This window comes from Bos grunniens, chromosome 18, assembly GCF_055505025.1.
Source record: "Bos grunniens cultivar Pamir isolate PY7600 chromosome 18, Bosgru_T2T1.0, whole genome shotgun sequence".
NCBI classification, from domain to species: domain Eukaryota; kingdom Metazoa; phylum Chordata; class Mammalia; order Artiodactyla; family Bovidae; genus Bos; species Bos grunniens.
The window spans coordinates 54,439,292-54,455,684 of record NC_141182.1 but is presented as its reverse complement, the minus strand read 5'-3'; the positions used below and the strand labels follow the sequence as shown (position 1 = coordinate 54,455,684).

The 16,393-nt window shown below is 45.0% G+C and overlaps 1 protein-coding gene and 1 long non-coding RNA gene across 7 annotated transcripts in view; one reads left to right on the top strand and one right to left on the bottom strand.

Moving 5' to 3' along the window:
- Positions 1-3,337, bottom strand: part of SAE1 (SUMO1 activating enzyme subunit 1) — a 62,795-nt gene extending 59,458 nt beyond the window's left edge. For all 6 annotated transcript variants that reach the window (XM_086353300.1, XM_086353301.1, XM_086353303.1 and 3 more), the window contains exon 1: positions 3,149-3,337. In XM_086353300.1, coding sequence (XP_086209426.1) covers positions 3,149-3,246 — 98 coding nt within the window. In that variant the 5' untranslated portion in view covers positions 3,247-3,337. The remainder of the gene's footprint in view (positions 1-3,148) is intronic.
- A 4,302-nt stretch (positions 3,338-7,639) lies between these two features.
- Positions 7,640-16,130, top strand: LOC147354119 (uncharacterized). Its single transcript, XR_015146224.1, has 2 exons — positions 7,640-8,025; positions 14,406-16,130. It is a non-coding gene; the product is annotated as an uncharacterized LOC147354119 (long non-coding RNA).
- The last annotated feature ends 263 nt before the right edge of the window (positions 16,131-16,393 follow it).

The following is a 16,393-nucleotide window of genomic DNA, read 5'->3' as shown; positions in this document are numbered from 1 at the left end:
ACATCAAAGATGATGCATTGAGGTTCTTATATCACCACATCAGAAAATACATTATTACATATTTCTAAGTGAGGTCGATTTTATTCTTTCCATGCTCAAATTGTCCCAAATTTGGCCAATTCTTTTAGAATTTTTAATGCTGGCAACTAATTTCAAAAAAATTAAAACACTGTATGAGAGATACACCCGTTTTTAACCTCCAGACTGTATGAGTTCCCCTGAAGGCCATTTTTATTATAATTTCTCTCCCTTACAGTTCTCTGACAACCCTGGTCCAACATGACAGAGTCAGAGGCAAACCTGTAGCCAGAATGCAGTTGTCGATTCCCAGGCTGCTTTCTATTTCACGAAGTTGCTCCAGTCTCCGAAGCTCTCCTACCCCACCTGGAGTTCCCTTAGAGACGAATCAGTTTGCTTTGTGGTGCTTCCTTCCTTTCTGAACAGAGGAGGAAACCACTGCCTTCCTTCTCCAAAGAGCTGCTATGAGACTCAAGAGCATTTTATCAACTCTGTAAGACTGTCTACAAATCTATAGCTCTCAAACGATAGGTAACCCCTTCCTTCCCCCAGGACCCTCAGCCAACCCTTTACAGGTTCTCCACTGAGCTCAGTACATCTCCATTTCCTCAGAATAACTCCAACCTCCCAAGAATTCCTTACCCTGACTCTGATTTGCCCCTTAGGTCTTCTCTCCCTCAAGAGCCCCCATCCATCCTTTATTGCTCCTCAGATAAATCACTGGTTCCTAAGCCTCTGACAGCTCCCTTTAATCCTCACCGACACTACACCACTTCAAATAAGACCTACCTGCTGCTCCTAAACCCTTGGATCAACCCTTCCAGAACATCTAGGATTCGCGTCCCAATTCTTTAGGACCTCCTAACGCTTCAATCCTTCAATCAGGAGACCCTAAGTTCAATCCACCCCACCTATGTCTTCAGGCCCATTCTCATTATTTAATTACCAATCGTTTATTTCAGGTGCCTCCAACCCTCGGACCACTGCTTACTAATACCTCATGATGTACCTTCCTCCACAATCAGAGAAGATTCCAGAATGAGCCTGAAGTAACCCCCACCTCACCCCCCCCACACACACTCACCCAAAAATTCTACAAGCTCTCACCCCTCAAACTAAATTCTCGTGACCTGCTTGCCTCCCCGATCCTTCAATCAAGTAATTCTCCACTTTGTACTCCCTCACATCACATAATCACTCCCCATCACCCAGACCTCATCACTGAACTCAACCACTTTCATATTGCTACTTATATGTCTAGTAAACAGTTAAAACCTAAGTCCAAAAGTGAACTCCCGATTCTTCACACCACACCTCCAATTTCCCCACCTCACTCAGTAAAGGCACTTTCATCTTTCCACTTGCTTAGGCCCAAAACCTTGGAGGCATCCTTGAGTTCTGTGTTTCACACCCCACACATTGAATCCTTCAGCAAAGCCTGTTCTCTCTACCTTCAAATTGTAAGAATCTAATTTGACCCCTTCTCTAGAGTTCCAAGCCGTCACTACTTCCGTCTCAAGAGGATTATTGCAGCTACTTCTTAAACAGAATCCTTCTTCCCACCTCTGCACACTCGAACAGAGAAGACTGATCCTTTTTGAACACAAAGCAGATCGTGTTACTCCTCTGCTCAAAACTCTCCAACAGGTTCCTCAGCACTTAGTATTAAAAAGCTTCCCCTGGTTTGGTTCCAGCCACTTCTGTTGCTCTGTTTTGCCAAGCATGCCCTGGCCTCCAGGATTTTGCTGTTATCTAGGCTTGGAAGGTCCTTCGAGATGACCACACGGCTCTTTGGCTCCTTCCTTGCATAGAGAACCGAGGCTCAGTGTTACCTCTCAGATAACTCCCCTGGCCACCCTATCAAAGCAGCTCTCCCACTAACACAACACTGTAAAGCAACTATACTCCAGTAAAACAAACAAAAAAAAAAACACAACAGGGTTTCCCTGGTGGCTCAATGGTGGAGAACCCGTCTACCAATGAAGGAGTCGATCCCTGATCCGGGGAAGATTCTACATGCCACGGAGCGACTGAGCCTGTGTGCCACAACTAAGCCCTAGCTCTAGAGCCCAGGAGACACAACTACTGAAGCCTGAGAACCCTAGAGCCCCCGCTCTGCAACAAAAGTCGCCACAATGAGAAGCCCACAGAGCAAGGAAGACCCAGCACAGCCAAAAATAAATAAAATTTTAAAATGGCTCTTCCACCTCACCATCCTCTGTTGACCCTCTTTTCCTGCTTTATTTTTTCTCCCTGGCTCTTGCATTGCCCAATATTTTGCTATTTCTTTAGGTTTACTGCGTTCCCCACAAGAATGCAGTCTCCATCGTTCATTGACACCCGCTCAGTGCCTACACCGGTGTCTGTGGTAGGTGCTCAATAAATATCTGATCAAATCCATCACCTCTTTGAAAGACTTCATCCCCTCCGAAAATTACTCGCCCAAGACGAAGGCATGCCCAATCCTGTCCTCTCTGGAGGAATCCCCAGATCTACACATAAGCAGCCTCTTCGGGTACCTCCAGCGCCCCGAGACCCTCCGAGCCTCTCGGGATGCCCATTTGAAATAAAGTGCTCCAAAATTCCTCAAAAAAAAAAAAAAAAAAACAAAAAAAGAAAAAAGTCCTCATTCTTTCAGACTGGCCCACCACTTAGAGGCCACAAGAATGAATCCAAGTTCGCATCTGTTTGGCTCGCCAGTCTCCCCCAGCGTCCAGCCGAGACGAGGTTCCTGCTACCTATGAATGAATCAACTATGCCCCCCCACTTCACCGTTTCCAGGCATTCCTCCCCTCTCCTAGTCCGTAAGCCCGCAACCCCGATCCAAACCCCACCATTACTCCCTTCGGGCGTCGAGTCCCTGAACCTCCCCTTCGAGAGGCCGCCAACCCCTCGGAACGACCCTCCCACCACCTGGGACGTCCCTGCTTCCCAAAGCTTCTGAGGAAGCAGACCAAATCTACCCCCTCCAGTCCTCTCATAAGGGCGCCCACGCCTGACACGATTCCCGCCTGCTCTTTTCAAATGAAACCGTCCGGCTCCCCGAAGGCCGCCAACGCCTCAGGCCAGACGCCCCCTGCAGATCCTCAACCACCCTCCCCCTGCCTCCACAAGCCGCACCAGCCCTGACCGTTTCTGGGCCTCCAACCCCCAAAGACGGATCTGCCGGTCATACTGCGCCGCCTCCTCCTCGCTGATACCGCCGCCCGCCTCCTCCTTCTCCACCATGGCGCCGGCTCTAGCTGCCTGAGCTCTGGTCCCGCTCCCGGCAACCGCCAGCCGGCCCCACACGCCGCCAACCGCCGCCGGCCGCGCGCCCGGGAGGCGTCTGCGCCTGCGCCACGAACTGCGCCTGCGCAGTACCGCCTCCAGGCGCCCCACCCCCACCCCGCCCCGTCCCTGGAGTCGAAACCACGTGGACCTCCTTAGCCGCCAAGGCGGGCGGGACACAGCCAGTCATGTGACGGAGTCTGTGGCCAATCCTGGCCAAAAATCCCCGCGGCTTCTAGCTCCACGGGGCTACCCAGCTGGTCGTTTGTAAAGCAAAGGAAAGTGAAGTTGCTCAATCATGTCGGACTCTCTGCGACTCCATGGACCGCGTCCCTGGGATTTTACAGGCAAGGGTACAGCAGTGGGATGCCATTTCCTTCTCCAGAGGATCTTCCCGACCCAGGGATCGAACCCGGGTCTCCCACATTGCAGGCAGACGCTTTACCGTCTGAGCCACCAGGGAAGCCAGGTGGTCATTTGTCGTCGCTTAGTCGTGTCTGACTCTTTGTGACCCCATGAAATGTAGCCTACCGGGCTTCTCTGTCCATGGGATTTTCCAGACGAGAGTACTGGAGTGGGTTGCCATTTTAATTCAGCAAATATAATGAAATCGGCTGAATCCTGGCAACGCGGGAGTTGTGAAATAGAGTGGCGAGTAAAATAGACAAAGCCCTGCCCTCATGGAGCTTACATTACACTGAAGAGAGCCCAAAGGGGGGAAGGGGGAGGGGAAGTCAGGCCCTCAGTAAATGTTTTGGAGAAAAGTAAAACAGGATATGGGACTAGAGGGTGACAGGAGCGGCCAGAGGAGGTCTCTCAGAAAAGGTGACATTGAGTAGAGAGCTGAAGGACCTGCAATAACAAGCTATGTAGATGGAGTATTTCTTTGGGGTGGTGGGGCCAGCAGGTGCAAAAGCCCTGAAGCTGGCACATGTGACATATTTGAGGAGCTATGGAGAGGGGAGGGCAGATGGAGCAGAGTGAGAGGGTGGCAAATGGCACAAGATTAAATCATAAAATGAAGCAGGTGGGAAATCACTAGGACTTTTTTTGTTGTTTAGTCACCAAGTTGTGGGGCTTCCCTCCGAGCTCAGTCAGTAAAGAATCTGCCTGCAATGCTGGAGACCAGGGTTCCATTCCTGGGTTGGGAAGATCCCCTGGAAAAGGAAATGGCAACCCACTCCAGTATTCTTGCCTAGAGAATTCCATGGACAGAGAAGCCTGGTAGGTTACAGTCCATGGGGTTGCAAGAGTGGGACACGACTTAGCAACTAAACCACCGCCACCGCTAAGTTGTGTCTGACTCTTTGCAACCCCAAGGAATGTAGCCTACTAGTCTCCTCTGTCTGTGGAATTTTCCAGTCAAGAATGCTGAAGTGGGTTGCCATTTCCTTCTCCAGGGGATCTTCCCAACCCAAGGATTGAACCTATGTCTCATGCATTGGCAGGCGGATTCTTTAGCACTGAGCCACCTGGAAAGCCCCGTGCAGGATGTTATAGGCTAGTAATAGCTAATGTGTACTTAGGCAAAGTGCCTTTTTATGGCTCAGTCTACAAATATTTATTAATAAACTGTCAACCACCAATCTTTGTGCTAGGGATAGAACAGTGAAAAGGAAAAAACAGTATCTGCCCTCTCATGGAGCTTAAATGGGCTTTACATGGATTATTTCTCTAACCCTTGGAAGAGTAGATACATCCTTTAGTATTCCCATTTCATAGCTGAGGAGTATGAGATCCAGCAAAGTTAAGTATTAGTGGCCCAAACAAAGTCTTAATATCTTAGAAGTAGTGAAGCTAGGATTCAAACCCAGGCCCACATGCTTCCTCAGGAAGTTACACTTCTGGTGGTACATTAAGCTCTTACTATGTCCTCTGACCTAGTGGTAAAGAACCTGCCTGCCAATGCAGGAGACATAGGAGACATGGGATCAATCCCTGGGTCGGAAAAATCCCTTGGAGGAGGGCATGGCAACCCACTCCAGTATTATTGCCTGGAGAATCCCATGGACAAAGGAGCCTGGCGGGGCTACTGTCCACTAGGTCTCAAAAGAGTCAGACAACTGAAGCAACCTTAGCACATAGTCACATGCACGCACATGTTCTATGACCTTGCCCAGTGAGGTGCATTCTCTATGAACCTCAGAAATAGATATTTCTTCCCCTTTTGCAATATGACTCTGGCATTCAGAAAAGGGTAGCAATACCTACTGTGTTGGTTATGGTTATGGAACAAATTATATAAACATTTAAGGACTTAAAACAACAATAGATATTTGTTATCTCTTAGTGTTTCTGTGAATCAGGAACTCAGGAGCAGTTTGGTGGGGTAGTTCTGGCTCAAGGTTTTTCATAGGGACGAAGTCAGATGGCAGCTGGGGCTACAACTTTCTGATGGCTTGGGGTGCAGGGAGATCTCCTTCCAAAATGACTCATAGTTGTGGCTGGTGAGTTGATGTTGGCTGATGGCTGGGGACCTCAATTCCTCTCCCTCTGGGACTATCCACCAGCCTGCTAAGAGTGTCTTCATGACATACCGACTGCCATACCCCAGAGCAAGTGATCCTCAGAGCCGCTTTGAAAGTCACGCGTTCTCACCAGTATGCTATTGGCCACGTACTGGCCAGCTCTGTTCATTGCAGGAGGGGATTATACAAGGGTGTGAATACTAGAGGGCAAAGATCATTTGGGGACCATCCTGGAGGCACGTTACTCCACTGACTACACATCTTGCCCGGTGAAAATACGGTGAACAAAGCAAACACCTGCCCTGTGTGGTGCTGACACTCTAGTAGGGAGGACAGACAGTACTTCATCAAAGGCATTCACTAATGCAACTTCTCAACAACTATTTACCAAATTCCAACTATGTATTCAACTTTGGGCCAGGCCCTGGGGATACAATCATGATAAACTTGGACACATTCCAGGGAACACCAGTGGTTAGGACTCCGCGCTTGCTGTCTGGGGAACTAAGATCCCACAAGCCTTGTGGTATGGCAAAAAAATTTAAAAATTTAGGGCTTCCCTGGTGTCTCAGTTGTAAAAAATCCACCTGCCAATGCAGGGGACACGGGTTCGAGCCTTGATCTGGGAAGATCCCATACGCGTCGGAGGGACTAAGCCCGTTCACCACAACTACCGAGCCTGTGCTCTAGAGCCTGAGAGCTGTAACTACTGAAGCCTTTCACCCTAGAGCCGGTGCTCTGCAACAAGAGAAGTCACTGCGATGAGAAGCCCACTCTCTGTAGCTACAGAGTGACCCCGGCTCACTGCAACTAAAGAAAAACCCTCATAGGAACAAAGACCCAGCACAGCCAAAAACAATTAAATATATTTTTTAATAAAAAAGAAAAAAAGAAATAGAACTTTGAGAAAGAGAAAAGAAGAGGGAGATATGACAGTATCTGACTTAACGTAGGAGTCAGGAAAAAATATTTTGAGAGTGTAAACTTTCAGCTGATATTTGCAGTCGATAAAGATTGAAACTACCAAACCAGCGAAAGAACCCCAAGCTGAGAGCACGGCTTCCCCTGCCAAGACCCAGAGTCTGAGTTAATTCTCTTTGTCTGACTCCTTGAGAGTCTCTCCTTGGTCCTCACCACCGCCTCTCCCTCCCAGACTTTCTGTGGGAGGGATAAAAACATGTCCTCAACTCCTTTGATATTCTTCATTTGTATTGGGAGGGAGGGAAGGAATCTAGATCTCCTGTCCTTGAATCTGTGTTCTACGGCTGCTTGATTAATAATATATGATTGGAGTGAATGCTAGGCCAATGTTTGGGTCCAGCCCTTGAGAAATGGGCAGCCTTCCTTCGAAAAAGCAAAACTTTGAATTATCAGAGGACCCAGCAATTTCCATTTGCAAATATCTCAAACAGATATTTGTATGCTGATCATTATGACAATTATTCACAAAAGCCAAATGTGAAACAACCCAATCCACCCATCAAGTGATGAGTGGATAAACAAAATGTGGTAAAACAATACAATGAAAACATATTCACCCGTAAAAAGGATGAAGCACTGATACAGGCCATAACTTGGATGAACCTTGAGGATATTATGTTAAGTGAAAGAACTCAGGTACAAAAGGTGATGAAAGAAGAACTAGGCAGTGGTGGTGGTTGTGTGACACTTACTGTACTTAATTACATTGAATTGTACATTTGAAAATGATTTAAAAATAAAAAATTAGTAAAATGTTTAAAAATTAATAATGTAATATACCCAAAGAGACTGAATTGTACACTTAAAAAAAAAAATTATGTATTTGGCTGCATCAAGTCTTAGCTGTGGCATTGGGGATCTAGTTCCCTGATCAGGGATTGAACTCTGGCCTCTTGCATTGGGAGTGCAGAATCTTAGCCACTGGACCACCAGGGAAGTCGCCGAATTGTACACTTTAAATAAGTGAATTGCATAGTGTGTGAATATCTCAGTGAAGCTGTTTTTTAAAAAGGAAGTGGTCAACTTCCACTATCTGTTTCTTGGGACGCTTGTTCTTAACCCCAGCTTCCACGCTAGTAGAAGCCAAAACAGCCTATGAAGTAGTCGTACATGGAAAGGGACAAAAGCTTCTGACCCTCGGCCAGGCTGACAGCTCCAACCAACAACCAGCACCATCTTTCTGGCCATGTGAGTGCGCCATCTTGAAAGGAGATCCTCTGGCAGAAAATCACCCCAGAGGGAGCAGAGAGAAGCTATTCTTGCCAAGCTCTACCCAAAGTACTGAGCTGTAAGTACTGTGAATTCCCTGGCTGTCCAGTGGTTAAGACTCAGCAGCTTGCAGTACCAGGTAATGAGTTCAATTCCTGGTCCAGGAACTAAGAACCAGAAAGCCCTTTGGTACAAGTTTGCTGACACTTGCTACAGAGCTTTAGAAAACCTGAATATTCTCCCCACTCAATTCTCTCCCTTCTCACACTCTCCCTTATTGCCCAACCCCAGCTTCCTTTCTCTTTCTAACTCTAGTTCTTTTTCTCTGCTGAAAGTGGTATAAAAATAAATAGAAACTTTGAGAAGTGCTGTCAAGGGAAAGAAGCAGCAGCTACAATAGTGTCTGATTTAGTGTAGGAGTCAGGAAAGAGTATTCTGAGAATGCAAACTCACTCTCCATCTTTCTGAATTTAGTCTCTCTGATGTGTTCATTCATTTACATTTCCCTGGGGACATCTTCAATGCCTGCTTCCCTGGTGCCTCAGATGGTTAAAGAATCTACCTACAGTGTTGGAGACCCAGGTTTGATTGCGGGGTGGGGAAGATGCCCTGGAGAAGGGCATGGCAACCCACTCCAGTATTCTTGCCTGGAGAATCCCATGGACAGAGGAGTCTGGAGGGCTACGGTCCATGGGGTTGCAAAGAGTAGGACACGACTGAGAGACTAACACTAAGCCACTAACTCCTCAGTGCCCAGCCCCATGCTAGGCAATAGATAACCTGTAGGGGGAGTGTTTTGTACTGTGGGCTTAGGGAACGTCTCTTAGAGGAAGTGATAACCAAGTAGACAGGAGACAAAGGAAGAGAAGTCAGGCAACTAAGCCATGGTGACCCCAGGGGACAAAGCATCAATCGAGAGGCAAAATAATGTTTTGTTTTATTTTTAACTGAGGTATAATTGACATGGGAGAAGGCAATGGCACCCCACTCCAGTACTGTTGCCCGGAAAATCCCATGGATGGAGGAGCCTGGTAGGCTGCAATCCATGGGGTCGCTAAGAGTCGGACACGACTGAGCGACTTCACTTTCACTTTCCACTTTCATGCATTGGAGAAGGAAATGGCAACCCACTCCAGTGTTCTTGCCTGGAGAATCCCAGGGACGGAGAAGCCTGGTAGGCTGCAGTCCATGGGGTCGCACAGAGTCGGACACGACTGAAGCGACTTAGTAGTAGTAGTATAATTGACATACAACATTGGATTAAAGTGTATACTTTTTTTTTAAAGCCTGGAAATCTATTTGTTAATTGTAATATGTGATCATTGTGTGTGCTTAGTCGCTAGTACAGGGATTGAACCCAGGAGAACTCCGCATCACAGGCGGAGACTCTAAGACTGAGTATATTCCACTGTGAGCATATACCACATTTTGCTTATCCATTCATCCATCAATAGACATTTGGTTTGTTTCTACTGTTTCGACTATAGTGAATAATGCAGCTGTGAACACTGGCATACAAATATCTCTTTGAGACACAGTTTTCATTTCTCTTGGGTAGATACCCATGGGGCAATTTGCTTTTTAGCAACACCTCATCAAAACAGCTGCCCAAACTGTGACAGAGTAACTTAAAGGGGGAGGAGAGCGGTTATTCAATACATCAGGCTCCTGGGTTTAAGGATTACATAATTACCTCCACCCAGGTGACTGCTCACCATTCACCAAGGCAGTGGTTCTCAATCCCACCTGTACATTAGGATTGTCTGGAGAGCTTTTTAGCGAAGACAGTGCCCAAACCCCACTTCAGAGACGGCTTAATTGGTTCAGGGTGGAGCTGAGACCTTGGGATTTTTACCAAATGCTCCCCAGATGATTCTGAAAGGCAGTCAGTGTGGAGAATTGTGGAACAAAGGTCTGTGTCTTGTTTCATTGTAGTCTGAATTCTTTTCCTCCTCTTCCTGTTAGAACTATGTAACTCTTATGGGGTATTTAAAAGACATGGGGGGGAGGTATGTGTATGGCTGAGTCCCTTCACTGTTCACCCAAAGCTATCACAGCATTGTTAATCAGCCATACCCCAATACAAAATGAAGTTTTTTAAAACTTAAATTAAAAAAAAAAATAGATAAAGGACATGGGGAAGGGGTGGAATTCCCTGGCCGTCCCGTGGTTAGGACTCTGCACTTCCACTGCAGGGGGGCACAAATTCAATCCCTGGCTAGGGAAGATCCCACATGCCTGGTGGTTCAGCCATAAATAAATAAAAGACAACAGATGGAGAGAGAAATTAGGAGTTTGGGGTTAACATATACATGCTACCGAATATAAACTAGATAACTAACAAGGACTCCCTGTATAGTACAGGGAACTATACTCAGTATCTTGTAATAATCTGTAGAAGAAAAGATTCTGAAGAGTATGTATGACTGAATCGCTTTGCTGTACACCTGAAACTGACACAGCATTGTTAGCCAACTATACTTCAGTTTTAAAAAATGACATCAGATTAAGCTCTGGGTATCTCTCATGGGTCTGTACAGCTTTTAATCACACTCTCTAAGCCATCTGTAGACACAGTTTCTGCTGTTTAGAGTAGAAACTATGACAGTCAAAGGATAAGTGGAGTCCTTAGAACAAATATGTTTTAATAAAAGTATACTATAACAAGGGGCTTCCCAGGGGGCACAGTGGTAAAGAATGCTCTCCTATTTCCAAGTAAGCTCACATTCATAGGTAGTAGGGATTGAGATGTGAACATACCTTCTTGGAGACACAATTTGCCCCGTAACACTTTGTACAGATGTAAATTCATCAGTCTGTATCATGTAACGTATGTACTGTATTATATTATGTGCACGCATGCTCACCTGCTCAATCGTGTCTGACTCTTTGTGACCCCATGGACTGTAGCCCGCCAGGCTTCTCTGTCCCTGGGGTTCTCCAGGCAAGAATACTGGAATGGGTTGCCATTTCCTTCTTCAGGGGATCTTCCCGACCCAGAAGTCAAACCTGAGACTCTTGCGTCTCCAGCATCGGCAGACAGATTCTTCACCACAGTGTGTGTGTTAATCCCAAGCTCCTAATTTAGCCCTCCTCTCCATTCCCTTTTGGTAACCATAAATTTGTTTTCTATGTGTGTATCTCTTTTTGTTTTGTAAATTAGTTCATTTGTATCACTTTTTACATACACATAAACTATTTATTTCAGATTCTTTTCCCTTACAGGTTATTACAAAATGATGAGCATAGGTCTTCTGCTATATGGTAAATCCTTGTCGGTTATCTGGCCATGACATTATAATTGTTTAATTTGGATAATGTATACATGACTTTCACATTATTCTTCCCTCTATTTTTGTGTATCTTTGAATTTTTCCAAAATAAAACTGTGGGTTTTTTCTTTTTTAAAACCTTGTTTTAAGTTCTAAATTCAAAGCTATTGCACTCTGCTGTGTTACTATTTTCCAATCAAAGGGGAAAATACCAAAGACAGGATCAAATAACCTCTGTGGGGAAAATGCCAAAGACAGGATCAAATAACCTCTGCGCAGGAAAGACGTTTAGAAGTCATGGAATGACTGGGCAGCAAAGGGCTATATCAAGTATCTTTTGGATAAGCCTTTGGAAATAAACACTTTTGCTGAGTTGCCTTGTGTTATTAAAGTGAACAAAGAATCCGTCTGCAATGCGGGAGACCTGGGTTCGGTCCCTGGGTAGGGAAGATCCCCTGGAGGAGGGCATGGCAACCCACTCCAGTATCCTTGCCTGGAGAATCCCATGGACAGAAGAGCCTGGCGGGCTACAGTCCATGGGGTCGCAAAGAGTCGGACAGGACTGAGTGACTAAACTCACACACACACGGCTTATAGGAAAATAAAGGAATCAAACTCTTTTTTAAAATTTCTTGATTTTTGGTGACACCATGTCTTCATTGCCCCATGCAGACTTTCTCCAGTTGAGGTCAGCAAGATCTCTTATCCTCTGTACCACCAGGAGAGTCTAAGTGAAACTTTTCTGAGTTGCAAAAACAGACCTAGAGCTTTGAATGATTTGTTAATATATTGATCTTGAAACTGACCTTAAAGATCCAGGGCATGTACTTATTTGCATTGGGTTAGGGAGTGTCCTGAGTGAAATTCATCTGAAATTCATATAACATAAAATATTTTGGACTGCCAAGGAATACCCAAATTAACCATTTTAAAGAGACCAATTTGGTGTGGGAGGGATAAATTGAAGGTTTGGGACTGAACATATATACACCACTATATTTAAAATAGAAAATCAACAAAGATCTATTATGTAGCACAAGGAATTCTGCTTAATACTCTGTAATAACCTAACTGGAAAAAGAATTTGAAAAAAATTTAAAATGTATATGTATAACTGAATATGACCAACCTAGATAGCATATTAAAAAGCAGAGACATTACTTTGCCAACAAAGGTCTGTGTAGTCAAGGCTATGGTTTCTCCAGTGGTCATGTATGGATGTGAGAGTTGGACTGTGAAGAAGGCTGAGCACCGAAGAATTGATGCTTTTGAACTGTGGTGTTGGAGAAGACTCTTGAGAGTCCCTTGGACTGCAAGGAGATCCAACCAGTCCATTCTGAAGGAGATCAGCCCTGGGATTTCTTTGGAAGGAATGATGCTAAAGCTGAAACTCCAATACTTTGGCCACCTCATGCGAAGAGTTGACTCACTGGAAAAGACTCTGATGCTGGGAGGGATGGGGGCAGGAGGAGAAGGGGACGACAGAGGATGAGATGGCTGGATGGCATCACTGACTCGATGGATGTGAGTGTGGGTGAACTCTGGGAGTTGGTGATGGACAGGGAGGCCTGGCGTGCTGCGATTCATGGGGTCGCAAAGAGTCGGACATGACTGAGCAACTGAACTGAACTGAACTGATAACTGAATAACTTTGTTGTATATCTGAAACCAACACAACATTGTAAATTAGCTATAGTTTAATCTAAAATACAAATTAAAAAAATAAAGTGACCAATTCAGTGACATTTAGTACAGCCACCACTGGAAACCACCACTTCTATTGAATTCCAAAACACTTCTCTTATTCCAAAAGTGTTGGTATGCGTTTATCTCCAAGAGTCTACCATGACTTTGCTATGTACAAAATTGCTAAAGAACTGGAAAAGTTCAGCATGACAGCTTAATATAACTTAGCATAAACAGTTTTTCCCATTATCCACAAACTAATGTTGCAGAATATTCTATCATCCCCACCTCTACCTTCTAAATCTGGTAACAGCCCCCTCATTATTGTGATGCCTCAAAAGTCCACAAAAATTTCCAAAACGTCCCGAATGGAGCAATATTGTCACCTTGAGAACCAATTGACAAGCACAAATAATTTCCCTCCATAATTTCCAAAATGTCCTCTAGGGGGCGACATCATCTCCTTCAGTTCAGGTCAGTCTCTGTCGTGTAGGACTCTTGCGACCCCATGGACTGCAGCCAGGCTTCCCTGTCCATCACCAACTCCCGGAGTTTACTCAAAGTCATGTCCATTGTGTCCCATCTCATTCTCTGTTGTCCCCTTCTCCTCCCGTTTTCAATCTTTCCAAGCATCAGTGTCTTTTCCAATGAGTCGGTTCTTCGCATCAGGTGGCCAAAGTACCGGAGTTTCAGCTTCATCATCAGTCCTTCTAATTATTATTCAGGACTGATTTCCTTTAGGATTGACTGGTTGGATCTCCTTGCAGTCCAAGGGACTCTCTAGAGTCTTCTCCAACACCACAATTCAAAAGCATCAATTCTTTGGCACTCAGCTTTCTTTATAGTCCGACCCTCACATCCATACATGACTACTAGAAAAACCATAGCCTTGACTAGATGGACCTTTGTTGGTAAAGTAATGTCTCTGCTTTTTAGTATGCTGTCTCGGTTGGTCATAGCTTGGTCCAAGGAGCAAGTATCTTTTAATTTCATTAAAAGATGGCTGCAGTCACCATCTGCAGTGATTTTGGAGCCCAAGAAAATAAAGTCTGTTACTGTTTCCACTGTTTCCTCATCTATTTGCCATGAAGTGATGGCAACCGGATGCCATGATCTTAGTTTTCTGAATGTTGAGTTTTAAGCCAACTTTTTCAGTCTCGTCTTTCACTTTCATCAAGAGGCTCTTTAATTCTTCTTCACTTTCTGCCATAAGGGCATACAGGCCCCTCCCTACCCGAAGGCAGAGAGGCAGGCTTGGACAGCCAGAGCTGGAAGGCAAGGGGCTGCTACAATCTCAGCCCCAGAGGGGGCATCATCTCCTTAAGAACTAGTTAGACACAGGTTCACTTCATAAAATGAACTTCTTTACCTCCAGCCTTCCCAATAAATCCAAGATCGGATTAGCAAGAAAGAATGTGGGAATAATGATTGGGTTGGCAGTCAGTAGGATCCAATACACCATAATGTCTCTCTTTGACCAATGGTCTCCTTTCTTCCCCAGGGTTTCCAGAAGTTGAAGCTGGAATTGCATCCACACTCTGTGATGTCTCCTCTCTACAGGACTGCTCACCCGTGGCACAAAGAACCCACCCTAAAGCCATCCCAGGAACTAGAAAAATCACATCCTTTTCCAGAATTATGATTTTCCAAGAATAACTGGTGGCTCATTCAGTAAAGAATCCACTTGCAATGCAGGAGACCCAGTTCAAGCCCTGGGTCAGGAAGATGCCCTGGAGAAGGAAATGGCAACCCACTCCAGTATTCTTGCCTGGGAAACTCCATGGACAGAGGAACCTGGTGGGCTACAGTCCATGGGGTTGCAAAGAATCGGACACAACTGAGCAACTAAACCACCAACACCAAATGGACAATGAAACAGGTGCTATGGATTCATTGATTATAGATTTATGCACATTATAGAAGGTTCTGTCTCAGAAAAATACGGGCACCTGCTAGGTCAAAGATGTTTTGGCGATCCAGAAGAAGAGATATGTTGGAATGAATTCTTTTTTTTTTTTGTCCCAAAACAAAGGGAAAGTTGCTAAAATTTGTATTTCCTCCCATCCCTACTACCAGAGAGCCAAAATGTTTGGGGGCCCTCTAGGAGTTTTGGCAGCAATTTGTATCATGTTTGGGAGACATCATCAAAGGAAATCCTAGGGCTTCTGGACCCCATGCAAGAGGTGGTTCTCTAGATGCTCCAAGATATAGTGCGTTGTTCTGTCGCTCAGTCTTGTCTGACACTTTGACCCCATGCACTGCAGCACACCATGCTTCCCTTCCTCCACTGTCCCCTAGAGTTTGCTCAAACTCATGTCCATTGAGTTGGTGATGCCATAAGGGAGTGGGAAATTTCCCTCTTCACCCTTCTTGAATTCTTGTGGCTAGATTCGTAATAAAATTGACATAAGACAGATTAACAGGAGAAAAAGAACTGAAACCTAAGAAGTGGCCCAAACAGGCAGTAGACAAAACTTGTCTCTTTTAGTGGGTTTCCCTGGTGGCTTAGTGGTAAAGAGTCCGCCTGCCAATGCAGGAGACACAGGTTTGAGCCCTGATCTGGGAGGATTCCATGTGCCATAGAGCAACTAAGCCCATGCACCCCAATTATTGAGCCTCTGCTCTAGAGCCTGGGAGCTGCAACTGCTGAGCCGGGGTGCCCTAGAGCCTGTGCTCCACAACAAGAGAAGTTATAGCCATGAGAAGCCGGCTCACTACAACCAAAAGAAGCCTCTAGTCAGTGAAACTTGAGAGAAGCCCACGCAGCAACAAAGACCCAGCACAGTCAAAAATAAATAAATTTTTTTTGTAAAAAACATATTTCTTGTAGGAAAAAAGACACAATAATTTGGCGAGAAATTGACAAGATAAACTTAGATTTGAGTGCTTTCTTAGTAAGGAATTTAAACAAAGTTTGGTTTTGGGTAGTAAGTTAGAAAAAAAAAGTTTTAATATATATTTTTATAACTGTTTTGGCCACACCATTTTAAGATTTTTTTTTTTCATGTGGACCATTTTTAAAGTCTTTATTGAATTTGTTACAATATTGCTTCTATTTTTGGTTTTGGTTTTTTAGATCTGAGGCGTGTGCGATCCTTGCTCCCTGACCAGGGATCAATCCCGCATCACCTACTTACTATCCCCAATCTCCCTTGTGCCTTTATATGTACTTGTGGGATATATACTTTGGGGGTTATCAATAAAAAAATGAATTGATCAATCTAGGAAAGAAATGGAAAATTTTATTTGAGTCAAATGGAGTATTACAACCTCAGAAAGTTCTGAGACTGTTCCACCTGTTAGAGGCCAAAGCACTGTTATTTAGGTTTTTGAGACATAGGACTATACACTAAATGATGTAGAAAGTTTGCACAATTCAAATCTGGGGTACAGAGTGGTGGGTCACGTGGTCCCTTACAAAATCAAGAAGATGTTATCTTTTAAAGAGTTGTCTTTTGATGCTGAGAGAATGTTTCTTTTTACGGTTGA